Source organism: Emydura macquarii, unplaced genomic scaffold, assembly GCF_026122565.2.
Source record: "Emydura macquarii macquarii isolate MOO-44397 ecotype Brisbane River unplaced genomic scaffold, CSIRO-AGI_Emac_v2 contig_3603, whole genome shotgun sequence".
NCBI lineage: Eukaryota > Metazoa > Chordata > Testudines > Chelidae > Emydura > Emydura macquarii.
The window spans coordinates 660,352-686,854 of NW_027133740.1; the positions used below are offsets into that span (position 1 = coordinate 660,352).

The window sequence follows — 26,503 nt, forward strand, 5'->3', positions numbered from 1 at the left end:
ATGGCGGGGGGGGGGGCACTGGCTCTTTAACTCAGCCAGGGAACCCCAGGGTTTGGGGGAGGAAGAGAAGCTGCCCTGCCCTTCCCCCATCCTCTGCCAGGGACCCCTTCAACCGTCCCTACCATTGGCGCCCGTGTGACCCCCCCCCCCCCCCCCCCCCGGGAAGATCTGGGGCAGGCTATGGTCTATATGGGCCCTTGGCAGCAATCTCTCCTGATCCACTCCCAACCTCACGTCCCCCCCACATCCCAGCCCCACTGGGAGTGCCCACATGCTGCCCCCCCCCCCCCCCTCCGTTGTTGTCGGGAAGCCCTGGTGCAATGAGTTTGGGTCTCAGACCTGGTCCCAACAGAGGGCAGGTGTTTGCATCACCCCCCCCCATGCCAACCCCACAGACTCTGGCCCCCCCCTTGCTGGCAGGCTGTGGTCTCCCTGCCCCCGGAGGGCCTGCAATCTCCCTCCCCAGGACAGCTCTGGCACACAGCTGGGCACTGCCTGTAGCGGTTTGAAATGCCCCTTTCCCCGGGAACACACGGCAGCTCTGCCAGCCTCTGCTCCCCGCTTGCAATAGGTGATACCGGCCAGCTGCCAGCTTGCAAGAGGCTCGGCCGTCGGGGGGGGGCAGCTCTCACACCGCAGCCGTGGGGCAGAGGCCATGGGAGACCATGCTAGATCGCTGGCCCCCTCCCAGCCAGGAGACTCTGGGCACATTCACAAACACTCCCATGTTAATCCCGCCCACGCCCGTGCCATAAGCATCACCCCCTTATGACAGCTGGGGAAACTGAGGCAAGGGGCGGGGCTGGCTCAGATCCTTAAAGGTATTTAGGCCCTGAACGTCCAGTGAATTAAATGGGCGTTAGGCTCCTTAATACACTTGAGGCTCTGAGCCGAAGTGGTTTGCCCACGCTGCTACAGTAAATCAGGAAAAGAACCCAGGAGTCCTGACCCCCCAGCCATCTACCCCACCCACCAGAGCACACTCTCTCCTGGGGAGCCTGGTTCACGGAGGGGCTGCCCACCAGACAGCACTTAATAATGCAGCAGCTGGAAGGGGCAAGGCAAACAGGGCATGGCTAGCAGCACTGGGCAATTACTAGTCCCTGTGCTTTCCCATGCCATGCCCCCAGCACGTGTACGTGTCCCGGGGGCTGTGTGCGCGCTCAAGCGCGCACACCGGGCACAGGTGTGGCTGTGCCAGCAGCGCTGTGTGTGTGGACGGAAACGTGGCCGCGGGCATCGTGCACCTGCAACGATAGAAAGGCAGGGGTGTGCACCGGGGGCGGGGGGGGGGGAGGTGCAGGCATGTGGAGGTGTGGTGTGCGTACGTGTGTGGCCCACATGGAGGTGTGAGGCAGGTGAGTGCGCGTGCACACGCAGGTGAGGGAAGGTGGGTGTGTGCTGAGGTGTGTGTGCACGCACAAATGCGAGCCGTGCGCGTGTCGGCGTGCGCACGGGTCTGAGGCGAGCCGCGTGTGCGCACTCTGCCGTGAGGGGAGGGCTGTGTGTGCACGCACACGGGGCTATGAGGGGCAGGACACGAGGGGAGGGGTATATGCACATACATGGCTGTGCGGGGGTGGGAGGTATGTGCCCGCAGACGGATGGGAGGGCAGGCTGAGTGTGCAAGGGGAGCGGTGTGGAGCTGGGCGGCAGGCTGGCAGTGGGGCGGCGTGTCCCATGGGCCGTGTCTTGGTCTTCAAGGGCCACGCGGCCTTGCCCGGCGCTCGGGGACCGTGAGCCGCCAACCTGGCTCTGTGGCCGCTGAGACCCGGGCTCAGCTGTCCTGCGTCCCGGCCGCCAGCGGCCATCCTGCCAGGCCTCTAATAAAGCAAGTCATGTTACCGGAGCACTGCGTGGGCGCCTCTTTGGCGGGGTTCAGCCGCTTCCCGCCGCGGGCGTCTTGCGTGTCCGAGGGGCCCGACCCAGGCAGCCACACGGGCCAGCCAGGCCCTGGCCAGGAACGGGTTAACACCCCGGAGGAGGCCAGATCTCGAGGGGACTGGCACCCTGGGGCCATAGGGTCCTGCTCGGGTACCCCAACATGGCCACTCCTGCCCCAGAGGGGGCCCCCCTGCCCTGCTCCAAAGGGGATCCAGCCTCTTTCCCGTCCCCGGGGGCTGCGGTAGCCATGACAATGCTGCCCCCCCCGCACCCCACATGCAGGCGGCTCTGCCAGGCGCTATCTGGGAATGCGGCCGCCTTATCTCACATTCCAGGGGCCGGGGCCATCGGACACCTTGCTAATTATGGGCATCTCCAGGCTCTGGCCGCCCTCCCGCCCCCTCCCCCCCCAGCCGCGCCTCCCAGCACGGACCCGTCTTCTTCGCGGGCCGGCACCAGCGCCATGGCCTCCGTCAGCTCGTCCTCCACCTACCGCTCAGAGCGGATCAGCACCTTCAGCCAGAACGCGCCCCCCGGCGAGGCCTGCTTCGAGCCCCGGGGGCGCTTTGGGGAGGAGGGGGACAGGGGCGCCCTGCACCACGGCCCCTTCGCTGCGCGGCCCCGGGACTCCTATGGATACACAGGTGGGGACCACGGGCATGGGGGGGGGGGGGAGGGGCCAACCCCAGCACCTGCCTTGGGGTGCTACGGCCTCTGCTTGCGCTGGGGCAGGAGGGTGGGGCGGGGCCCGTTGGCCAAAGAAGGTGAGAACCTACTACTGCTACTAGCTCCCGGTGTCGCTCCTGTAGGGCGGTCGAGCGAGGCCCATGCTCTCAGTGCTACGGTCCCGGTTCAAACGGGCCGTCAGCCTCGGGAGGTGAGGGGCCTGCCCCTCGGGGGGGCAGTGGCCATAGGGACAGGGAAGGTCGCTTGACGTCCATGCCCAGGCCAGGATGGGAGCACTGCCTGTCCAGGGAGCGTTCAGCTCCTGCCAGCAGCGGGTTCTTCATCCTGTGCCCCATGGGCAGCCCTGCCACCAGCCCCCTTCCAGCCCCCTCGGCTTGCTGGCCAGACCCCCCCCCCCCCCCGCACTCAGTCCACCCATTCCCCACTACCCAGCCCCCCGGTTTGCTAGCCAGACACCCCCCCCCCCTCAGTCTGCCCATCCCCCACTAACCAGCCCCCTTCCAGCCCCCTCGGCTTGCTAGCCAGACCCCCCCCCCACTCAGTCTGCCCATCCCCCACTAACCAGCCCCCTTCCAGCCCCCTGGTTTGCTACCCAGACCTGCCCCCCCCACCCACTCAGTCCGCCCATCTCCCAGTATCCATCCCCCTTCCATCCCCCTCAGTTTGCTACCCAGACCCCCCCCCACGACTCAGTCCACCCATCCCCCAGTATCCAGCCCCCCTTCCAGCCTCCGGCTTGCTAGCCAGACCCTCCCCAATCAGTCCTTCCATCCCCAACTAGCCAGATCCTCCCCCCCCCCCCCCGAGTCAACCCCGACTGCCAGCAGCCCCCTACCAAAAGCAGCCACTGCCAGCCAGACCCCCTCCTCCCCCCACCTGCTCTACAAATAGCCTCTTTGTCCTTGGCAAAACCAGGGGCCCAGCCCCCCTGCAGCTGTGACCCGGACCCAGCCTGCATCTGACCCCTGCACCAGCACTGCACCATGGGGAGGGGAGGCCTGGCTTTCGCCCTGCCGGGCGGGTGCACCCCCTCCCCCCCAGCTTGCCCACTGCACCCTGACAGCACACTATACCCCCCCCCCCACTGCCTACTACTCCCGTCACCCCACTGCGCCCCCACCAGGCTGGCTCAGCACCTGCCCTACATCACTGGTGGTGCAGCCCCATGCCTTTGTGGGCGCCGTTATTCATCCGTTTCCTTCCTCTGGGTCATCATCCCCCCCCACGCCACGCAGGCTCCCCGCCAGGGTCCGTGCGCCCCTGCAGCCTGGGCGGCAATGTGAGAGCCGGGGGCAACACCTACCAGGTGACGGCCGACGTGAGCCAGTTCGAGCCGCAGGACGTCGTGGTGACCACGTCCAACTACCACATCGTCATCCAGGCCGAGACGGTGAGATGGGGCCTGGGGAGGGGGCGGAACAAGGTACAGCAGGCGCGGGCAGCTCCCCCTCCCAAATCCCCACACCTGCCCCATGCCCTATGGCGCCCCCTCCTGGGAGAGGCTGGGCTGCCCGGGGCTGTGCTCAGCCGGCCGGTGCATTTTGCCCGCTGGTGCAGGCCAGGTGCTCACGGGGGGGGGTTTGTTTACCCGGCAGGTGGCAGAGGACGGCACCGTCTCCAACACGTTCACCCACCGGTGCCAGCTCCCTGAGGACATGGACCCCATGTCTGTCAGCTGCTCCCTCACCGACGCGGGCACGCTGGTCATCAACGCCAAGCGCAAGGCTGCTGCCAAGCTGGGCGAGGCGCCCCAGCCGCTGTACCGCACCGAGGTCAAGCTGTGACGCCCCTGGTCACAGCCGGGCCCCACACCCCCACCTCACTCACCTCAGGCCGGCCTCTGCACGGGGCGGGGGGTCCCCAGGCCGGGCTGCCATCTTATGTGGCCCGTGCTACTGGCGCCCAGCACAGGACCTCTGGGCTGCTGTTCTCCCCCCCCGCTGCTGGTTGGAATAAAGGTTTTCTCCCACCCAAGGCTGAGTCGGGGCTGTGGGCCGGGGCCGAGCGTCTTGCACCCTGAGCTGGGAGGAAGCAGCGACATCTCTCTCCGGCACTCCTTGGCCGCCTGTTCCGCTCCCCAGCCCCACACGCTGGGCGAGAACCCTCCCCTTGGAACAGCACAGCCGCCTCCTCCGCTGGTGCCTGACTCCTCTGCCCCTTGCCCCAGCTCGCTGGGTCCCTTCATGCCCCCCCCCCCCCCCCCCCCGTGTTTGCCAGCCGGCCCCAGCCCCCAGGGCACGCGTCACTGGAGCCTGGGCCGAGCACCAACCCACTCCTCGTATGCCGACGGACATCTCTGGCCCACCCACGGGGCCCTGAGCCAGCCAGCCCCAGGCGCGCCGCGCAGGGCGGGTGTGCACCAGTGCATGAAGGCTGTGCCCCCGGGGCCGGGCGTGCCAGGCATGGGCGGCCGCCTGCACGGCCCGTGCCCCCCCACTAGTCTGCAGGCGCTGCCATCCGCATGTGTGTGGCTGGAGCCGGCTTGCTGCAGCGGCAACCGACCCAGCCTTGCCATGAGTCAGACCCCCCAAACCGGAGCCTTGGTTCTGGTGTCTGTAACTTACATGGGGGGGCTGGCCTTTGATGGCCCCTCCCCCCCCCACTGGGTGTGTGAGCCACTCACTCTGACCCATGCGCCCCAGTGTCTGCTCCACTTGAGGTTCTTCGCCCCCTCTCCCGGGGGAAGGTGGGGGGTGCTGCAGCAGGGTCCCCTCCCCCCCTTCCAGGCTGGTGTGTGTGGGCAGGGGAAGCTCCTGGGGTTCTCATCACCCCTTCCCAGGCCGGGGCTGCAGTGGGGAGGGGCAGAGCCATCCCCTTTGCTCAGCGGGGGGGAGGGGACGTGCCTCTGGATCCTTTGCGCTCCCCAATCCCCCTCTGTCCCCCCCCAGGGCTGCAGGTGCAGAGGGAGGGGTAACGCTCTGCCTACACTAGCTCCAATTGGCTGTTCTGACCCAGGAGGCGGGCAAGTGAGGCAGGCAGCCAATCAGAGGGCTGACATGGGCTACAGGGGGCTGGTCCTGGAGCATCTCCCCTGAGCAGGGCTGGGCCAGAGGGGGAGACTCCTGCAATCAGCTGGAAGGCGGGGGCAGGGTGGGGGTGGCCACCCTTGCTGAGGCTGGAGCACCCTCCCCCCCCGGCGGGGAGCACAGAGGCTCCCAGTTTGGCAGGAAGGAGCGGCCTGGGCCCAGGCTTGTTCCCCGCCTTTTTGGGACAGGGGGGGGGTCTGCATGTTCCCCACCAGGCCCACCTAGCCCCCAGCTGTTTGGCTGTAGCAACCGCCCCCTCCCGTGGGTGACTGGGGTAGGAGCAGTGCATGGCCCCCCGCTCCTGTTTGCTGGTCCAAGGCTGCCCGGCCAGCTGGTGCCTGGCTCTGGCTGTGTCCCCGTGCCCCCGCTGATCCCAGCTCCTGCCCACCCCTGGCAGAGTTGCTTGGCACGCAGCAGCTGCTCTGTGGGTTACTTTATTGCTCTATTTAGAAAGTCCTTTTATTAAATTAATATAAAAATCTCTGTATTTACATCCTGACCCCTGCAGGGCCCAGAGAAACTTGGTTGCTGCTGGGACCCTGCCCGGGGCCAGGCAGGAGCAGCCACGTGGGGGTGAGGAGAGAGGAGCCCCCTCCCATTCGGGGCTCAGTAAGACTGGGGTGGTTGGGCGGGTGCGAACCTGAGCTGTTCACACTGGGCTCCGTGGCCGGCTGCCCTCTCCCCTGTGCGCCCCAGCGCTACACCCACCAAGCACCCACGGAGGTAGCATGATTGACAGACTTGACTGGAGACTGAATAGCGGGGGGGGGGCGGCTATGGGTCAGGACGGAGGAGCAACGGCAGGTCGAGCTGGGGGAAGGGGAGGGGGAAGGCTGTGGATGGCGATTCAGGGGCACCGGCAGAGCTGGGGGGGCCCAGGGCTGAGACACCTGCAGGGGAACAGGGGGGAGAACTCAGTGCTGTTTTGGGGAACAAGTGGCCCCAGGCTGGCGGGGTGGGTGCTGCGGGCTGAATATTGCCTCTGCCCCCAGGAGCCCTGCGCCCGCCCCCCAGCAAACGCCGCAGGCGGGGACCAGGGGGTGCATGTAGCGCGCTCTTCCTCTTCTCCCCCCGGGGCCACCGGCACAGCTCCCAGGGCAGGGGTGACGGCAGTGGCTTGCCCCGGCCCCGGCGATGGGCTCCTCTGCTGGCGGCAGGAGGTGAGTCTGGCAGTGCAGGCACCTAGTGCCACCGCCGCTGGGGCTGGCAGTGCGCCCCCTCTGTCAGCAGTGGGGGGGGGGGCCCTGCCCCTCACTGGCACTTGTCGTCTGTCTCGGAGGGGCTGGACTCGCGGGGTATGGAGAGGCGCTGGCGCCGGTCCCACAGCTGGTGGATGTCCGCGGTCTCCGTCTCGCTGCTGCTGGCGGTGCTGTCCCGGAAGCTGGCCAGGGGCGGGCGGACCTTCACCCCCTTGGCATTGACTGAGCCCTCGATGGCCTTGCGCAGCTGGGGGGGCAGTGTGGCATGAGATACCCTGCCCCCCATTGCATGAGGGCACTGGGGGCCCTTCTCCCCCCCCCCCCCAGCTGCAGGGAATGGGGGAAGGGTACAAGTGGGTGTCCTGAGCGAGGGAGACAGGGCTGCTTCACCCTCCTCCGGGGGGGGGGGGGGGTTGGTGCCACCATCTGTCCTGTGGGGAAGGGTGTGGGGAAGGGACCCATCGCTCACCCCCCAGGAGGGCTCCGGGATTCTGTGTGACGAGCCCCATAAGGCTGATTTTCCACCCGCCTGCCCGGGGTGTTTGGGAGGTGGCCCGGCCTGCTCACCTCTTTGAGGGACACCATGCCGATGAGGCGCCCGATGCTGGTCACGTACGCCTGATCCACGCCCAGGAGCGAGAAAATGGTGTGAGTCTGCAACAGAGGCACGGGCTCAGGGCCGGCAGAGCCAGGAGCTGGCCAGGAGCCCACTGGCTCGGGGCCTGCAGAGCCAGATGGGTCCTGACCCTCAGTGGGGGGGTGGGGGGGAGGTCCCATGGGGCAGCCCCAGGGATGGGCAGCGGCAGGGTATGTGCGGGGTGGATCGGCAGGGTCCAGAGCTGAACCTGCAGCTCAGCCATGCCAGTGTGCAGAAGGGGGAGGGGGCACTATTGGTAAGACTGGGGAGCCATGCCCAGGGTCAGCCTGGTGCAGCCTGGTGCAGGGCAGAGGACGGCAGGCCACCCACCCTACCTTGTGCAAGGAGGTGCGCTCCACCAGCTGGACGGGCGCAGGGTCGATCTTGCTGTTGTTGAAGTTCACGAGCTGGTCCAGCTGCTGCTCCTCCCACTCCATGATCTGAGAGGCAGAGGGGCCGTGAGCGCCAGAGACCGGGGGGCTCAGAGGGACAAGAGCCTGCCCGGCCCAGGCCTCAACGACTGGGCAGAGCGGGCAGCCCTGAGTCCGGTGCTCTCCCAGCATCCCACCTGCTGCCCCACGCCCTGCCCAAAGCTGGCCCCAGGGTGGGCAGCGCTGCCTGCCTTGGGGGTGTGGAAAAAGACTCCTGGCTCCCTTCCCCTCGAGGGGGTGACAGCAGGGCCCGAGCAGAGTTTTTTCGGGCCCAGTACAAACGTGTAGCACGGGCCCCCTCCCCCACATCCCCTCGTCCCAGACGTACAATCTCGTGAGCCATGAACATTTTTTTTTCCTCCTGGTAATGGGAGTCGCAGCCTAGGCCGGGCCTCCAGCCCCCCCAGGGTCTGGGGGCCTTGGTAAAGTGTACCCTGTTCCCCTGGTTATTTGCGCCTCTGCCTGGCAGCCAACGTCTCCCAGTGGCTCCACTCATACTCAGGGCTCCCCGTTGCCCCCTCCTGGCTAGCTTTTGCCCACAGCCGGGTCAATGTCACAAGGTGTAATCACAATGGGATCCTTTCCCTCGAGGACTGAGCCTCTCCAGCCAGTCTCCCTCCCTCCCCTTGTCTACCAAGCCCCCCCACTGCGATCTCCCCCCACCCCTTCCCTCTCTCGGCTGGGCCCATGGACAGGGCGGGCACAGCTGCTGTGGGGATTCTTTACCCGTTGCAGAATGGGGGAGCGGAGGCCGGGATTGCCGTGCCTCCGGCTCCCCCGAGCACTGCTGGGCATGGGCCCCGGGGCGCAGGACCTCTCAGCTCCAGGCAGGTGGAACGGCTGGGGTGGGAGGGGTGTGTTCGCTGGACAAGTGACACGGGCGGTGCCACGAGGACTTGGCAGAGCGGAGCAGGCTCTCCACGGCCCAGTGCTCCCTGAACTGTCTCTGCGGCTTGTGGAGGGCCTGGGAAACAGCGCACGTGGCCCCTGGGCAGAGCCCTGAACGCGCTCGTTGTCCCAGGCGGGCACCTGGTTGGGGGGTTCCTGCCCGCGTGGTCCCTGCCGAGGAGCTGTGGGGTCCCCTTGCCGCTCCCAGGAAGGGTGGGCTTCAGCAGAGCTGAGGGGAGAGGGGCAGACAGATCCCTTCGCTCTGTGCCAGCCGGCCTGGGGGCAGCTCCTGACCGATGAATGAGGGAGACTCAGCCTTGGGCATCCCAGCAGCGTGGCCCTCGCCCTGCCCTAGCGGGACACTTGCCCTGGCCTGCCTGGCCCTCGGGAAGGGCTCAGGCGCTGCCATCTGCCGGGAGAGCCTCTTGCTCAGGGTATCTGAGTGGCAGGGCCTGGCGCATGGCCCACCCCCTGGCACTCACCTCGGAGGGGCTCATCTCGCCAGGCAGCTCATACTGGTCCTGCAAGAGAGGGAGGGAGGCGGCGTGTCAGCCAGGCCCTGGGGACCTGGAACCGGTGTGTGTCCCGGCTGCCCGGGCGCCCGGAGTCAGTGTGAGCCGCCCGGGTGGGCACTGACCAGGTGCGCTTAGGGCTCCCTCCAGTCACCCGGCTCAGAGCACGGCGCTGATCATGGGCGAGTAGCTCCCCTGGCCAGCAAGGTCCCCGGGCCCAGCTCCGCTCGCCCCACCCCACGCTCCGCCTTGTCTCAGCCCCTCCGCAGTGCCCCGCTTGTGCCTGGATTTCCCTCCCCTCCCTGAGCCCCAGCTGCCGACTCTGACTCTGCACAAAGCTGCCGGCCACCCAGAAGCCAGGCTGCAGCCCCCGTCCTGTGCCCACTCCCCTCTCCATCCTCCAGGCGCTTGCCCCGGACACCTGCTTTCTGCACTTCCCCTCCCCACGCTGCCCCTGACGCAGCTTCCCCCTGGCAGTGCCAGAGCCGCCTCCTCTGCTGCATGGAGCAGCCCCCCTGCCTGCCCTGGGACGACAGCACGGCTGAGAGAGGGCTCAGGGGAAGGGGGGTGCAGGGGCTCAGGCCCTGGCCTGGGACGTGGGAGATGCAGTTCTAGGCCCTGCCCCGCCACATGCTCCCCACGGGCCCTTTGGAGAGTCCCCCAGGCCCAGATCCCAGCGTATCTAGATACTGAACTCCCAGCCGTGTCAAGGGAGATTAGGAGCCCAAACCCCTCTGAGGGGCTGGGCCTTTCTCCCTCGGCTCCCATCTAATGGTGGGGGTTGTGAAGCTCTGCCCTACCCTGGGGGCACTCAGATCAGCGCCTTAGGGAGACAGAAGGGCTCCCCACTGTGCTGGAGGGAAGTGGCCAGGTGCCTGCAGGCCAGAGACCCTCGCTCAGCTGCTCGTGGGTCAAGGGCGGAAGCAGGGGGGGGATCTGCCTCTCGGGTTTGGCTGCCATGGGGCGGGAGCCCACTGCGGTGCTCCCACCCTTCTCAGCCGGACGCTCCGCCCCACTCCTGGCCTCCTCTCCTGCGCGCACATGCCAAGCCCAGCCCCTCCTTCAAAAGCTGACCCTTCACTCCGAGCTGCCGTGTGCCCCTCGCACAAGCGGCTGCGCGTGGCTGGGGGGGCGCCTGGCTCTGGGGATGGATGGCAGACCCCTTTGTGCTGCCTGCCCCTCGCTTCTCGCGGCAGGGCGTGCCCCGGCCACGCTTCTCTGCCCTCGGGGGCTCCCGCAGCCACCTCTGCGATCTGGCTCATGCCAGGCAAAGCCCAGCCCAGCGGATTCCTAGAGCAGGTGTGAATCAGGTGATCTCACTGCGGGAGGGGAGGTAGATCAGCTGGGGCTGGAGTCATGATCAAGGAGACACTGATTTCTGATTGGCCCAGCATGGGTGGATCATTGCCGGATTGGTCAGTTGGACGGCGTGTTAAAAGGCTCCCATTGGGTGAGCTGGGAGAGGGGGGAGCAGATCAGGAGGCACTGATTTCTGATTGGCTGGTGTGAGTTGATTGTTGCTGGATTGGTCAGTTGGAAGATGCGTTAAAAGACTCCCATTGGGTGAGCTGGGAGTGGGTGAAATGGGGTGGAGGGGGTCAAATCAAGGCCCATACTGTGCTGAAGGACCCCAGAGCACACGGTGGCTCCGGCTCCGGCTGTGGAGTGGGGCTCCCCTTGCCCTTCCTCTGCAAGTGGCAGATAGGCTGCATGGGGGAGGGGCAGACAGGCTGCATGGGGGAGGGGTGATTGGGGATGCTTCTTGCCCCCTTGGGCCACCCTGACCATCAGCCGTGCCCTGGGAGTCAGGACTCCTAGGTTCTATCCCTGGCTCAGCCACTGACTGGCTGCACAGCCTGGGGGAGGAGATCCCTTTCCCCCTTTGTGCCTCGGTTTCCCCACCTGTAAGTGGAAGTGGTGAGCCTGCCCTGCTGCAGCAGGGCCTGGCATGGATCGACGATTCATTAATGAGTGCTGGGAAGGGCTCTGCGGGTGGAAATCCCGAGGGCGGCTGGAGAGGGTAGGAGCTGTGGGGCTCCCTCAGCACAGTATGGGGGAGGGTGGCGCCCGGTCTGTGATTGGCCAAGGCGTGTGGGTGCCAGGCCTGCGACCGGCCGAGGCGTGGCACACACTTACCGCGATGGAAATGCGGACGCGCTTCGACTTGCGCTTTTCGGGCGGTGCTGAATTCTCAGCCTTTTTAGCCACGAGAAAAACAGGAGAGAAGACAGAGGCGTTACGGGAAACCGCAGCGGCACGGCCGGGCTCCGTCGCCCCGGGCCCTCGCCTGGGGGCCGGGCACAGAGCAGAGGCCCAAGGTGCCATGGCGGTGGGGGAACGCCCCGGCAGACACCGCGGGGAGGGGGTGGGGGGCTCTCACCTCACCAGGCTCCGTGGCGGGGCTGGTGCAGAAGAGGCTCTTGAGGGCGATGGCAGAGTGATCCGGGCTCTGGGCTGCGGACGCACAAGCAGAGAAAGGGTCAGTGCAAAGGGCAGCGAGCCAGAAGCCTGGCCGGCGTCACGGGGGCAGAGGGGCTCACCTGGGGGCATCTCCGCCGAACTGCTGGCAGCTCGCTTGAGCGCTGGCTTGAGGGGCTTGCGGGTGTCTCCCTGGGTCGGGGCCGCCGCCGATTCCTCCGTGCTGATCTGGGGGCAGCGAGAGAGAGAGGCGTGTGCAGGGGGCTTGAATCGGCACCTGGGGGGAACGGGCCCAAGGCATCCCACTGCCAGCCCAGCCTGGTGTGTGGTCCAGTGTGTGGATAGGGGACCACAGGCCTGGGGCATCCACACCCCACCCAGCCCAGCCCATCACCAGGCCAATCCAGAGCAGTCCGGGCTGCAGGGGGGTGGGCAGGGGCCCAAGGCGCACTGTCCAGTTCAGTAGGATGGGAGGCCAGGGGACATGGCCCCACGGCCAGCCCAGCCCCGAGCAGAGGGGAGAGAGAAAGGGGGTGCACGCCCCAACAGAAGCTCCTCCAGCATGCCTGTGCTTTTCCCAACCTCCCCCGTGGGGGCATTTAAAGGGGCCAGCGTCCCCAAGGGCAGCCCCCGTGTTTTGGCTCATCTGAATGGGTGCGAATGGAGCTGGCCCTGGCAACGCGGGCACCATCTTGCCCAGCACCCCGTGCCCCAGCAGGGACCCTGCAGCGCAGGGGCTCTGTCCCTAGGGCCTGCTCAGCACTCGGCCCCTCTGCCAGCGAGGGCCGGGGCAGGCCCAGGGCGTCCCGTCAGCAGCCCAGCCTGGCAGTGGGGATGGGGGCTCTCCAGGCTGCCCCCCGCCTCTCACCTGGAACCGCACTCCCACGTCGGAGGCCCTGTGGCTGTTTTCGGTCGGGGGCTTCTCGGCGAGGCCGTTCCTCCCGGCCTGCGCTCTCTCTTGCATGTACTGCAGCCGGCGCTGGTAGCCCACCTGGTTGCTCAGCAGCGCTGCCACCTGGGCCCGCTCGATGGAGCCCAGCAGGATCATGGACTCTGCAGGGGGGTCACAGCTGTGAGTGGCGTTAGCTTCCCCCGGGGCTATATCCACCTCCCCCACCAGACACTTCCCCTCCTCCCCAGTCACCGGGGGGAGACTCGAATCTGAGCCCTGAGGGGAACGGCCTTGTCTCCTCGCAGGAGCGGGACAATGACAGGTAGGGCTGGGTCACCCTGCAGGGCTCCTGGCTCCCAGGCCTGTCTGTCCGTCTGTCCCTGGAGCTTGGGGCTGGGAGACAGGACTCCTGGGTCCTATTCCTGGCTCTGCCCCAGGCTTGTGGGGTGACCTCCAGCCAGTTTCTTCCCCTCTCCGGGCCTGTCTCCCCTTTTGCAACCGTGGGACAGCGGCCCTGAAGGCAGGTGAGCAAATGCTCAGTGCCCAGAGAAGGGAAGGGACCATCAGGGTCTCCTATGGCTGGGTCTGCCCTCCCCACTCTGCCCTGGTCTGCTCCCTGCCCACCAGTGTGTCTGTGGGACGCTGGGTCCAGGTTGACGAGTCTGTGACACTTGGGTGATGACCCCTGTGCTGGTTCTGGGGCAGGGCATGAGGTTCTGGGGCAAGCAGGAAGGCCCCAGGGTGCCCACCAGCAAGAACTGAGAGGCTCTGCTTCAGGCTCCAGCTCACAGCCCACGTGTGATGAATTGTGGGGTCTCAGCTGACAGCAGAGCTCTCTGCAGAAAGAAGGCCCGTTCTCCTGCCCCACCTCACCCTCCCTGTTTATTGGGAGTCTGGCTCTGAAGTGGAAGTGGGGAAGGATCCATTGAAAGAGCCTGCACTGGCCTTCCTGTTTCCTCTAAACCTTACAGATCACCATGGTGACGCAGCATCCTCCGTTGCCAAGGTAACGGTCAGGGCAGGCAGGCAGAGTGGGCACAGGGCCGGGCTGAAGCTCAGGATGGTCCCAGGGCCCAGCCCCTGACCAGGGAGACGGGCCCAGTGCCAGAGCAGGCGGGACTCGCTAGGGAAGCCTGGGGGCACAGAGTGGGAACGGTCCCGACGGCCACTCAGTGGGCGGACTGCTCTGCCTGGAAAGGCTGTGCTGGCCCAGGGGCTTTTTCCACACGGGTGGTGCTGCCCAGGGCAGGAGGAGCTCTGCCCCCCCTAACCCCACGGCGCCGCCTGCCCCCCACGTCTCACCAGCCGACTCCACCAGCGCCAGGCTCTTCAGCTTGGTGCCGTGCAGCACCTCCTGCAGGTGGCGGTACTTGCAGTTCAGGGTCACGTAGTGCACGTCCCGCACCATGATGTCCTCCACCCGCACGTTGTACTTCCTGCAGGGTGCAAGGCAGGGCCTGAGCACGGGGGGCTGCCGTGGGGATCCCTCCTCCCAGCCGTGGATGTGAACAGCCTGGGGCATGGTCCCCACAGTCACCCAGTCCTGGGAACCGCAGAAGCCGCTGTGGTTCTCAGCAGGCTGGTGCATGGCTCCAGTGCCCATCACCTGTGTGTCTAGGCACCGAGCTGAGCCGGACCAGCTGCTAACTGCATCCCTTGGAGCTCCCCCGTCTCAGGGGCTTCCTGCAGACCCCGGCTCTCCCGGGGAAGGGAGCCAAGGCCGCCACTTACTCCTGGTGCCCCCAGCCCAGCTCGGGCAGGTACGGCAGCTTCTTGATGCGGATGATGCTGTCGTAGAGGGAGGGCTGCAGGCTCTGGGCCACGGCGTTGGCCAGGATGACGGCGATCATCACGGGCAGGATGTGGGAGATCTGGCCCGTCAGCTCGAAGACGATCACCGCGGTGGAGACGGTGTGGGTCACAGCCCCGGCGAGCGCGGCTGCGCCTGCGTGGGGCAGAGCGCGCCACCGTGAGACTTTGCAGGGCTGCTGTGGGCCCGAGCCAGATCTCACGAAGCTGCCCCATAGCGACACCTCAGGGAGTTTCCCCCACCCTAAGGAGACCCCACAGAGCTGCCCCCATAGCGAGACCCCCTCCAATGAGCCCCAGCACCTCCCCAACAGCCCCACGGAGGGGGAGCCCCATGGCGCTGCCCCCCCATGGTCCTAACACCCCAGGGAGCCCTCAAGCTGCTCTGCCAACTCATCTGCACCAGCCTCCCGTCACCGCCTGCTCACACCCGGGGTTGAGGGGCCAATCGTCCCTGTCGCTCTGGGGACGCCCTGCTCTAGGGTGCAGCCTGGACACTTCCCCGTGGTCGTTCAGTTTGGGGCTCTCCTGGACGACCTGCCCCGCTCTGGGGGCTGGCAGGAGGGAGCTGCCCTGTCCCCTGGGGCTGGCCCCAGCGGGTTCTCTGGGCGGTCGGATGGGCTGGGGCCCGCAGCGGCTCCTCTCCGGACGTGGAGACGTGGCGCTTACCTACCACGGCGTAGCCTCCCGGCACGATGCGGTAGGTGTTGGCGTCGGTGTGGATGCCGTCCGGAAACCAGGCGGCCATGCTCTCCCCCACCAGCCGCCCGAAAGCCGCGCCTGCCCAGGGAGACAGGGGCTCAGAGGGGGGAGTGGGGGCAGCCCAGGAGCCTGCGTGGCAGCTTGGGGGAGGGGAGGAAATCAGTTGTATGCGGCTCCCTCGGGCAGGGTGCCCATCCCGGGGGCGATAGAGCTGTTCAGGGGGCAGTCTCTGCCGGCTGCCATGGCCTAGGGGCCAGCTAGTCTGACACTGCACTGCTGGAGCAGTGGGAACCGGAGCAGCAGCACAGGGCTGAGCGAGCACATGGGAGAGGGGGCTCAAGGTGGCCCAAGGCTCCGTAGCCCCTGTGGCTCTTCCCGCCTCCCTGGGTGGACTGGGCACGGCACTGCCCCATTCCCTGGAGAGAGGTGGCAGGGGGAAGAACAGTTCGGGCTGGGGAGGAGAGCACTGGGCCACCCGGAGCTACTGAACACTGAGCCCCGCCTCACACCAGGCTGAGAGGTACCGAAACCCCTTCCCAAAGCCCTGAGCAGGCCTGGCACCGCGGGAAAGGGCCTGCCCCCCGGCACGAGGACCCTGCCACACGGACGGGGCACCAGCCGCACCGGGGCGGGTACAAGGAGCTGCTACTGCTGCCTGAGGGCGATGGCCGGCACGAAGGGACCGTGGGTCAATCGGCTGTGTGCTCCCTGCCAGGAGGGGCTGGTCAGTAGCTGGCAGAGGCGCTGGTTCTTCGGGAGCTGGGCTGGCACCGCTGGGGCTGCCCTGGGATCCGCACAGGCAGGATGGCAGGGGGCGAGGCCAGGGGCACCTCCGGGGCTGGTACTCACCGATGACAAAGACAGGCATGAAGGCTCCGCAGGGCACTGGGATGGTGGTGGCCAGGGCTGACATCCAGAACTGGGGGCAGAGGCATGAGTCAGGGGTCTCCCAGCAGTCAGCTCCCCCCATGCTCCCAGACAACACTCAGCAAGCCAGGGCCCCACCCAGCCACCCACTCACTCCCAGCCAGACCACACCCAGCCAGACAGGGCCACGCCCACTTCCAGCCAGACCACACCCAGCCAGACCGGGCCACGCCCTCTCTGACAGACCACACCCAGCCAGCCAGGGCCACGCCCACTCCCAGCCAGACCACACCCAGCCAGACCGGGCCACACCCTCTCTGACAGACCACACCCAGCCAGCCAGGGCCACGCCCACTCCCAGCCAGACCACACCCAGCCAGACAGGGCCACGCCCACTCCCAGCAAGACCACATCCAGCCAGATCAGGCCACGCCCTCTCTGACAGACCACACCCAGCCAGCCACAGCTCTGCCCACACACATCCAGCCGGGCCCCACTCCCCCTCAGTCCTGGTCCCAACCCATACACAAGCCTGCTGGGGGAGGGTGGGTGCTGCAAGAGCGTATGCTCCTACCGCAAGGAGAGAGCCAGGGGAGGGGAGAGCCCCAGTAACCGGGCCTGGGGGACCAGCGGCTCAGCCAGTGCTGGCATGGAGTGAGAGGCAGGGGGAGCCCAGGGCTGGGATAGCAGGGGGCCGGGGGGTGGGATTGATGGGCAGAGCGGGGGCAGAGGGGGGCCTTGCAGGGCCTGTGCATTGTCCCCACTCAGCCTTTCTGCAGTCGTGTCACTGAGCCAAATAAACTGATGCGAACCCAGGAAGGAGGGTCTGTGTTGGGGCACTGTATTCTCTGTGAGCCCTGTGTGAGCGGGGCAGCCCCAGCCAGGGAAGGGGGGCAGAGGGACCCACCTTCATGAGGATGAAAACCACCAGGGTGACAAAGACATTGGCATGCGGGTGCTTCCAGGCCTCAGAGATGCCAACGTACTCGAACTCCTCGGCCAGGCCCTGCTTGGCCCAGGTGTGGTTGTCAAACAGGGTCACCAGGGTGTCCTTCTGGCTGAGCTGGGGAGAGGGACCGTGGCATGCAGGGTGAGTCTGGGGGCCGGGCCTCCGCCCCATCTCCACACCCTGCACAGAGCATTCCCTGTCAGGAAACCCCATGGGGGCTGAGCGCCGTCCCCAGCCCAGCCCATCTCAGCGTCTCGCCCGCTGGGCGCTGGAGACCTGGGAGACATCAGGGCCATCGCTCCTAGAGCTTCAGCACCTGCTGCCAGGGTCCTGGGTTCAAGTCACAGCTGGGGCAAGCACAGAGCAGCGGGTGTCTCCAAACGAGCGCTGCCCGCTGGGCAGGGCTGCCAGGCTAGCGGTGGGGAGCGGGTTACCTGGCCGGCCATGAACTGTCCGAAGCCAGGCGGGAAGGTCAGCGTGGAAATGAGCAGAGTGACCAATGCGGGGAAAAGCAGGCGCCTGCGTGGGAGCAACACACACAGCAAGTGATCCCACCGCACCCACCAAAACCCCTCTCCCCCAGCCTTCAGGGAAGAGCTAGCCCCACCCTGTGCCCAGCAGCTGCTCTCCTGTCCGGGTTCTCCCTCCAGCCTCATCACAGGTTCTCCCTCTGCCCGTGCTCCAGCCAGGCCTGGTTCTAGGGGCGCTGCACTCCCCGCCCCCTGCTTCGGGCTCCAGGGACCCCTGGTCTCGCGGGGAGGGAGCCTGCCGGCACCACTTACTTCTTCATCAGGAAGCGGTTGATGGCCTTCTGCTTGCGCATGAACTGGACGATCTTGCGGTTGAAGTAGACAAAGAGTGCCCCCCCGAAGCCGCTGGCAATCCTGGGAAGGGGGGCGCACAGGTGAGCGACTGCTGGGACGGTCCCGGCGGTGATGGGGGGGGGGGTACAGAGACACTGAGGATGCCCTCCCAGCACAGGGGGCCCAGAAAGAGGGGAGAGCCTCCTCATGCATCCCATCCGGGCTGGGTCAGCAATGCCCGTGCAGAGTGGGACTGGGGTGGGCACAGGGCTGGGGGACAGAGGGCCCTGGCCCCAGGACTCACCCGATGACGGCGAAGGCGGGCAGCTCCTGCAGGTCGAAGGGGAAGTCCAGCCGGAAGCGAGTTTTGAACAGCGCCGTGATGGTCTCTGGGGGGGGACGAGACACCCCAGGAGGGGGAGGGGGGGAACGCGTCATCCAGGGGTCCTCGCACCCAGACATTCTGCTCCAATACAGGCAGCTACTCCTGCCCAGGCAAACGCTTGCCACTTGGAGCGTCCCCTGGGGCGCATGCCATAGGGCTGGGGCTGGAGTCCCCCATGCCCTGTGTTGGACTCTGCTCCCCGCCCCAGCTCCGCCAGTGCCCCTCAGTCCCAAACCCTGGCTCCCCCAGCCTCCCAGCGCCCCTCCATCCTGACCCACGGCCCCTGGGGCTTCCCCCCGCCGGCTCTGCCAGTGCCCCTCAATCCTAGCCATGCCCCCGGCTCCCCCAGCAGGGCAGGGGCCGGAGCCGGTGCAGGCCGGAGGGACAGGCTCCCTAGGGGTGCAGGCAGGCTTTACCTTCGTCTTTGTTCCACACGGCCAGCACGCGGAAGATGAAGGCGCTGAAGGTGGCGGCGAAGAAGCCGCGCCAGTAATTGCGGACGGCGAAGAAGGTGGACGTCACCTCGATGCTGAAGAGGACGCCTGGCAGGGGGAGAGGGGAGGAGCGGTGTCACCGCGGCCCCTGGGCACTGCTCCAGACAGCCCGCGGCCCCGAGACGGGCCTCCCTGCCTGCCCACACAGGGCCAGCCCCGGGGCACCCACCAGGGGAGCCTATTCCAGGGGGCACTGGACCTAGGCACCCCGGGGGCACCACAACTTCTCCAGGCTTTACGTTCTTGTGCCAAGAGCACTTGGGACTGTAACCGCAGGGGCAATCACTGGGGTTATGTGGGCACATTACCCCCACGTGGGCACGGTAGTCATTTGCAGCTGGCCGGCCCTGAGGTGAGGATGCCAGCTGGGAGAGGGCCACCCCCTTCCAGAGCCAAGGGGCCCCCTCTCCAGTCACCTGGGCAGCAGCCCCCCAACAGCAAGTGGGTCCCGCCTGGGGGCACAGGGGAGCCGTGCGAGTGAGTGGGCAGTGCTGGGGTGTAAGCAGGGCGGAGTGTAAGCATCTGTAGGGGCGGAGGCTTGCTGACAGCCTGGCTGAGGCAAGCAGGGCGGTCAAGCATACACGGACGGACGGACGGACGGAAGGGGGCACGGCCCAGCACAGAGGGAACAAGCAAAGAGTCAGACACGTCACCAACCTAGGAGCGCAAAGCTGCGAGGGAGCCGTGGGGCCGGAGCAGGGCCTCCCTGGAGCGCAGAGCGGAGGGGAAAGGAGATGACGTTACACCTTCTGGGGGGGACAGTGCCCCCCCCACAGCAGCCTCTGCCGCCCCCATCACAGGCACGGGGCCCTGGAGACCCCACAAAGTGCCAGGGAAGCCAGTCCTGGCCTGCAAGGGTCTCTGGAGCCCAGGGTGCCTGCAGCATGGAGGTGGAGGGGTTCCAGGTGCTGGCGGGCTCAGACTGGGGGGCTGCCCCGGGGCTGTGTGCCCAGGGCATGGGCAGGGCAGTGTGGGGAGCAGCTTCCCTGCAGTTGGAGGGCAGAGCGAGAGGTGACACAGGGGCAGAGCTGCGGGGATCTGGGGCTGATCCAGGCGCAGCCGTGAGGAGAGAGGAAAGAGAGGGGGTGGGCCCTAAACCCCCCATAGCATCCGCTGGTGTCCATCCCCACTGCTGCATGTGCGTGGCAGGTGGGGATCCCAGCGACGTGGAGGGCAGAGGCTGTGGGCTGTCCCAGGCCTCGCTCCTGGCCAGTTTGGTGGCCTGCCAGGCCCAGGTGTGCAGCCCCCGCCCCCGGCCGTATGGCTGCTGCCCCCAGATCAGGGTCTCTGGGTGCAGAGGCCTGGGTTGGAGAAGGGGTCCCCCTGGCCAGGCCCCTGGGACAGGCAGCTCCATCTGCCGGAGGGTGGGGTTAGCTCAGAGCCATGGGGTGCTCTGGGATCTGGCAGGGCAGGGGTGGGGCCCAGCCCCCCCAGCATGCACAGCCCCCTACCTCCAATGGGAGCAGCAAAGCAGCAGCCGACGCCCACGGCACAGGCGGCCGCCAGCATCTCGATATTGCGGGACTCGTTCTGCAAGGCAAGAGAGGGCAGATGATGGAGGGCAGCGCCCGGGCAGGGCCTACGCCCCCCCCCCCCGCCCCCCAGGGCTCACCCTCTCCCCTGCCAGGGTCAGAGAGAACAACCTCACGTCCCTCCCCCCGAGTCCTGGTGCTCCCAGCCGGGGCCAGCCCCCAGCCCCCCGTCAGTTGGCACCCGCAGGCCGGGCCACGCAGCCTCAGCCTCTCACCTCATAGATGCCTCCGAAGAGGGAGAGGAATTTGCTGAGCAGGGCAGCGCACAGGCTGGCGATGTGGACGAAAGGCCCCTGTGGGGAGAGCGCCAGGGACAGGTTACCCGGGGCGGCCGGCCTCCAAGGAGGAGCCTCGTGGTCAGATCTGCCCCCCGGCAGAGCCACCCACCCCCTGGACCTGGTACCCGCCCCGCGGCAGGGACGCCCGCCCACCGCACCTGGCACCCAGCTTGTGCCCCCTTCGGACAGGCTGCCCCTGAGTGAGCTGCCCCCCACCCTGCACGGGGCGCAGCAGCCCCCCCCACCCCGCTCACCTCCTTGCCCAGGGGCATCCCGCTGCCCAGCGCACAGGTCAGGCCGATCACCTTGGCCACGAAGGTTTTGAGGGTGAGATACTCCTTCAGCACCACGCCCCGGAGAATGGTCTTCATCTCGGGGATGCCAGAGCCTGGGGAAGGGGGCCGGGTGAGCACCCAGAAAAACGGGCTTTACCCCCCCCCGGGGACCCTTCCTCCCCCCACCACCCTTTGGTCCAGCCCCTCCCCCCACAGCCAGAGAGCCAGGCACAGGAGGGGTGATTCCCCCGGCCTGACCCCACAGAGGGGCAGGGGGCTGGCTCCTACCCACGGCCTGCGGGGCCAGGATCTGGGTGAAGCCGGCCGAGAACGTGATGAGCACCACGGGGTAGGTGACCCAGGCCAGGTACTGCAGGAAGACGTTGGTGTCCAGGCCCCCGTACATCCACTTCTGGGCTGCGGAGAGACGGGGGGGGAGGGGTCATTGAGGGGGCTTGCTGAGATGGGGGGTCACTGGCTGCCCTGATGCCGGGATCAACCCCCACTCCAGAGGGGCTGAGCCTGGCCCGGCTCAGGAGAGGGAGGGCACAGACGGATCCTCCCCCCCCCACGGGACGACGGGGCCCCACCCAAGGAGCCAAACGCTTGCATCACCAGCCTTTGCACGAGGTAGCCACCACGTCGTGGGGCCGAGCCTGCACCCATGGGGAGAGAGTCCGGCATCCCTGGGCAACGGCCTACCCAGCCCCCCACCAAGGGCCCGGCCCCCCCGGCTGACACCGAGCCCAGCCCCCCACCAAGGGCCCGGCCCCCCCGGCTGACACCGTGGCTGTGCCCTCCGGGTGCCGAGCAGCCCAGCTGCCTGGCTCGGGCCGTGGGGCCAAGGGCCCGTGGTCCTTGGCCCCCCCCTCACCTTGCAGGCAGGTGGCTATGGCGAAGTCCATGGCCCAGCTCACCAGCGCCATGAGCAGGCCCAGCAGGATGAGGAAGATCCAGTCCTCGCCCACCTTGGAGAGGAGGAACTTCTGGCATCGGATGGCGCAGACTGCGGGGAGAGCGGGAGCTGAGCGGGGGGGGTGGGGAAGGGCTCGTCCTCCCTGCCCAGCCCCGAGATTAACCCACCCCCCAAGCTGGCTCCCACACCGGTGCCCAGATGCCGGGGGGATGGGCACGGCTCGGGCGGACGATCCGGCTGCCTCCCCCCGCAGACACTCTTTGCAGTGATCCAAGCGCTCCAGCAATGAGCCACTGGGGTGGGTGGGGGCTGGGGGCTGGAGGAGCTGCCGGCTGGACTGGGACACGGCCCCTGCAGACCCTCAGGGGTTAACGCAGCCCGGGTATCTGCACTGAACCTGGCCCCAGCCTGCTCCAGCTATTGGCCCCGGCTCCTGCCCCGGCTGGGCTCCAGCTGGTGCTGCTCGGGGACAGAGGGGGCTTGGAGGGGAGAAGCTGGCGCACTCGGGTGCAGGGGTGAGCTCCGGGGGAAGGGGCACCCTTGGGCAGGGCTGGCCGGAGTGGGGCAGAGACCCAGGGCAGAACCCAGCCGCCTTTGCACATGGCAGCTCCCACGAAAGGTGTAGGGGAGGAGGCTGCAGGATGGAGCCCCAGTGGGGCTGGGCCCCCCCGGGGGTGCCCTGAGCTCGGGGGGCAGAGGCAGGGCTGGCTCAAGGGCAGCGAGCCAACGGACGGCTGGTGTTAGCCCACGTGTGCAGGGCCGAGGTGTTAGAGCAAGAGCCAGGCAGCCCAGCCCCTCCCCACACCCCCAGCTGGGGAGAGAGACGGGGGAGGGCCCAGCCCACAGCTCTGCTGGGCCAGGGAACCCGGGGCAGGACAGCAAATGGAGCGCCCAGCAGGCCGGTCCCCTACGGCCCGTCCACCCGGCACTGACGCTGCCCCAGCCCAGGGCTTCCCAGGAACTCACGGGCACAGAGCTGGGAGGGGCTGGGGAAATGGGCCTCCTGCCCCCCAGCTCTGCCAGTGCCCCTCAATCCCGACCCCGCGGCACTGCTCTCCCTGAGCAAAGATGCCCCCGGCGCCCATTCATTAAGGGAGCTGAGCGGCGGCCAGTCCCGCAGAGACGGGTGCAGCCTGAGACCCACAGAGCGCTTGTCTCGCAAGCCAGACAACGCCAGGCTGGGGCCGTCTGGCTCTCCCGGAGCGAGGTCCCTCTCCCCACTGCCCGTCTTTCCTCCCCCCCAGCCCTGGCACCGGCTGCGGCGCTGCTAAACGCTCGCTAAGTGCCTGCGACCTCCCCGGGGAGCGAGGCAGCGAGGCGAATGGACGCGGGCCCGCTCGCTCGCTGCACAGAACACGCTCAGCGCCTTGTACCGGGGAGAGGGGCTGGGGTAGCCCCGCTGGGGGAGAACAGGGCAGAGGAGGGGGCACTGCTGCGGCGGAGAGGGCGAGGCTCTGAGCGGGGCAGATGGGTGGCAGGGCTAAATCACAGCCGAGCACCAGCTCCCTGCCCAGCCAGGCGTCTGTGCCCGCTAGCGCAGCGGTTCTCGGCCTTCCCGGACGACTGGGCCCCGCGCAGGAACCTGCTTTGTCTCGCGCTCCCCGAGTTTCAGCTCCCTGACAAGTGGCTCGCTGACAAGAGCAGACATAAAAACACAGAGGTGCCGCTGCTGAACAACTGCTTCCTCTCTCCTCTTCACCAGCTACTGACAAATCCATCCACCCGTCGGGCGGTGAACGTGACCCACTCGGCAGCCTCTGGAGCGGCAGAAACGAGTCATCGTCCGGATGGGATTTTACGTCGCGCCGACCCGGCCAGTGCGTTTCCCGTCGCCTGTTGTAAACCCGGGCGAGTCTCTAGATGGGCGGATGTACCCCCAGGGGCACGGGTACCCCCGGTGGAGAAACCCAGCCAGGGAGCAGCCAGCCCCACGGGGCAGCGTGCAGGCAGCTGACCCCGGGGAGGACAGGGGCACCGGCTCAGCCCTGCTGGCTCGCGGCTCCCGGCAAAGCCGAGCACCCCGATGCTTGGCAGCATCTCTGCAGCCGCCCCCCCATGGCACGGGCAGCCCCAACTGGCCCCAGCGGGGCCAAGGCGTCTCCGCGCCACGCCGGCACCGGGGCGGCTCTGCCCAGCTGCAGCCCCAGCCTGCCACCCCCCTGGGTTAGCCCAGGCCTCCCCCCAGAGATCCCACCAGGCAGCCCCCACCCGCACCCTGGTCTGCAGAGCGCTGGGGACTGGGGCCGGTTCCTCAGCCTCGTCCGCCCTCTCGTGGCCGCTGGCGGTAGCGCAGCCCGCCGCTGCACGCAATCAGCCCAGTGCTGACGCCAGGCAATTGGCACCAGCGCTGGGAGAGGGGCTGGGCATCAGCCGAGCTGCAGAGCCCGGCGGCCCCACAGCCTGACCCCTGGCTGCAGAGGGGAGGCTGGGGGAAGAGGGAGGCGGTTCCAGGTCACCTGTGCCCCACTCATCCCAGCATCTAAGAAACCCGGGACACTGGACAGATGACGATGTAGCTCCCAGCCCCAGGGCATCCCTTTACCCCTGACACCCCCTTCTGCTAGGGGGCACCAGCGATCCCTGGGGCACAGACACTCCCCCCCCCCCATGGTTCCTCTCTGCCCCTGGAGACTCTGGGAGTCTGAGGTCCCCCCCACCTCCACGCACCGTGCCCCATGCCCCGCTCATCGCCACCAGGCTGGGCGCCCCCAAAGCAGAGTTCCTGGGCAAGAGCAGCTTGGCTTCGGGGAAACACCTGACTTGTGCACCACCCAGCCCCACACCTCATGGCCAGCTGCCCGGGGCTTGGTTAGAGCCGTAGCCAAGACAAGGCCCGGGCTGCCTCGGCGAGAGACAGGAACTGCCCCCATCGCATCCCAGCCAGATGCTGACTGGGCCCTAATGACAGGAGAGGCTGCCAGACGATTTGGGCGCGCGGTGCGGCGGCCCTAGTGCAGGCCTGAGGAGTTCCCAGCATCACGTTTTCCCCTGGAGCGAGGCTCAGTGACTAGACCTGGGAGCTTCGCTACTGCACAGGGCCATGACAGCAGGCCGGCAGGGAAAGGGCTGCGTGGGCTCTGCTAACTCACCAAGGCTCAGCTCCTCAAAGGTGTTGAGTCATCTCACTCCCATGTTACTCCAAGCCAGAGATGAGGGAATGGGCCATGGCTCTCTGGGAGAGAGGAACTAGTGTGTGGGCTGAGCAGTGCAGGGGAGGAACCCTGGGAGCAGACCAGCTTGAGAGGCACTATGAGCAGAGCATTATTGTATTTACTGCAATCGTACAACCAGATCCCAGGATGGGGGTGGAGCCGGACATTGTGTGGGGTGCGGACCCCATTCCAGCAAGGGAGCTGCAAGAGAAGGGCACCAGTGACTGCAAACCTGCTGCCAGGCTGAGCCAAGACCTCGTACTCCAGAGCTGGGTAGGTCTGTATCCAGTTCTGAGCCCTCTTGAACACCACGAGTAACAAGCACCATGACTGCACAAGCCTGGCTTGCTCAAGGCAGGCCTATCACACTGCATTGCAAACAGCTGCCTGGCCCTTTCATTGGCTCTCACCTGCTGGCCCACCCCTGGGAAGCAATGGGTTTTCTACACGGGGACCGCAGGGGGGCCCAGCACGATAGCGGGTTGGTGGAGTGTCCTGTTGGAGCACACACCAAGACCCAGCTTAGCAGCAGAGCTTTGCTCCATGTGGGCTCCACCCCTCGCCATGTAGAAGAAGCAGGACATACAGAAGAGCGAGCGCAGGAGGGACTGGCCCAGCCCGAAACACTGACACACCTCGGATTCGCCGGAGCAGGGAGCTCACATGGGGGGAGGGGGTGGCCCAAGACTTGTGTCGGTTTCAAGGATCGGTAGCTCTTGAGTGCAGGAGGAGTGAAGTGACTGTGGTTAGGAAATTCCTTCGCTGAGCCCCTGTTCCTGGCTTTCCTGCTATGCTGTCCCTGAAAGGGTTAAACCAGAAGCCCAGAGGCCCCATGGCTTCTGTGGAGCAATGGGGGATCGTGTGAGAATGACAGGGGGAGGGCGGGGATATTAAGACACTGTCCTTGTCTAAAGGTCTGAGCCCAGGAGTGCATCCTAAGGCCCCAGCCCTGGATCTCCCTGCTCCCTGAGCCCAGCAGTGGATACGGCATGGCCTCCTGCAACACTGGGTGGGGAGGAGACCGAGTCAGCAGCACGTGCCGGAAACGCAGGGGATTCACTGGACGCAGCGTCCCCCAGAGCATTGCCCCCTGCTTCAGCACCCAGCCCTCCCGCCTGGGGCCTTCCTCCCGCGCTGGGGCCCGGGTGCTCAGGAGGGCCCACTCACGCCCCGCTCCAGGAGCTCTGCCATGATGCAGATCGGCTGGGATGAGGGGCGTGTCTGGGCTAGTCCTGAAGCGCACGTCACTCTGGTCTCCCAGCAGCGGGAGCCCATTACCAGTTGCCCAGATTCAAACATGGGGTTGTAGAACAAGCCCAGACGCTGCGGCCAGGAGACACCAGACCATGGGGAATCTGAGTGTGTCAGCACTGCAATAGACCCCCCCCCACAACACAGCAGGGGCCAGGAGCCAGCTGACAGGCTGAGACAGAACACCTAGCACCCCAGGGCAGCTGGAGAGGCCTGCCCTTCCCCCAGCCATGGGCAGCGCCAGAGCAGCCCCTCACCCCAGCCCCAGAGCTGGGCCTGGAGCAAACATGGGGGGGGGACACGGAGCCAGGAAAACACGTCACAGCTCTAGCAGCCCAGCCCTGGGCGGCACAGCAAGCGAGGGGCACGGCCCTGCCCAAGCAGCCAGGCCAGGGGCCAGCGGGGAAGGGGCCTGCTGGGCTGGGTCCCGGGAGACACGGGCACTGGCAGGAGACACGCCATGTAACGAGCGGGAGAGAATGTGAGAATGTTGGCCTCGAGACCAACGCCAGCCAG

The 26,503-nt window shown here is 67.1% G+C and overlaps 2 protein-coding genes across 3 annotated transcripts in view; one reads left to right on the forward strand and one right to left on the reverse strand.

Annotated features, from left to right (window-relative positions):
- Window positions 1–2,322: 2,322 nt before the first annotated feature.
- LOC137145647 (heat shock protein beta-7-like) lies at window positions 2,323–4,545 on the forward strand. 2 transcript variants are annotated; one of them, XM_067536527.1, is made up of 3 exons: window positions 2,323–2,528; window positions 3,807–3,994; window positions 4,167–4,545. In XM_067536527.1, the coding sequence occupies exons 1-3, from the start codon at window positions 2,348–2,350 to the stop codon at window positions 4,353–4,355; spliced, it is 558 nt and encodes a 185-aa protein (XP_067392628.1). In that variant the 5' UTR covers window positions 2,323–2,347; the 3' UTR covers window positions 4,356–4,545. The 2 variants fall into 2 exon arrangements, with proteins under 2 accessions (XP_067392628.1, XP_067392629.1); XM_067536528.1 differs by having other exon boundaries at window positions 3,807–3,961.
- A 1,841-nt stretch (window positions 4,546–6,386) lies between these two features.
- Window positions 6,387–26,503, reverse strand: part of CLCN2 (chloride voltage-gated channel 2) — a 34,460-nt gene continuing 14,343 nt past the window's right edge. The window contains exons 3-24 of the mRNA XM_067536510.1: window positions 21,543–21,674; window positions 20,957–21,085; window positions 20,648–20,781; window positions 20,331–20,408; window positions 20,035–20,113; window positions 18,506–18,631; window positions 18,009–18,093; window positions 17,684–17,785; window positions 17,336–17,420; window positions 16,860–17,015; window positions 15,935–16,004; window positions 15,053–15,163; window positions 14,306–14,519; window positions 13,877–14,010; window positions 12,551–12,735; window positions 11,805–11,910; window positions 11,645–11,718; window positions 11,401–11,460; window positions 9,235–9,273; window positions 7,769–7,873; window positions 7,364–7,450; window positions 6,387–7,043 (exon numbers count right to left, since the gene is read on the reverse strand). Coding sequence (XP_067392611.1) covers window positions 6,849–7,043; window positions 7,364–7,450; window positions 7,769–7,873; window positions 9,235–9,273; window positions 11,401–11,460; window positions 11,645–11,718; window positions 11,805–11,910; window positions 12,551–12,735; window positions 13,877–14,010; window positions 14,306–14,519; window positions 15,053–15,163; window positions 15,935–16,004; window positions 16,860–17,015; window positions 17,336–17,420; window positions 17,684–17,785; window positions 18,009–18,093; window positions 18,506–18,631; window positions 20,035–20,113; window positions 20,331–20,408; window positions 20,648–20,781; window positions 20,957–21,085; window positions 21,543–21,674 — 2,486 coding nt within the window. The 3' untranslated portion in view covers window positions 6,387–6,848. The remainder of the gene's footprint in view (window positions 7,044–7,363; window positions 7,451–7,768; window positions 7,874–9,234; window positions 9,274–11,400; window positions 11,461–11,644; window positions 11,719–11,804; window positions 11,911–12,550; window positions 12,736–13,876; window positions 14,011–14,305; window positions 14,520–15,052; window positions 15,164–15,934; window positions 16,005–16,859; window positions 17,016–17,335; window positions 17,421–17,683; window positions 17,786–18,008; window positions 18,094–18,505; window positions 18,632–20,034; window positions 20,114–20,330; window positions 20,409–20,647; window positions 20,782–20,956; window positions 21,086–21,542; window positions 21,675–26,503) is intronic.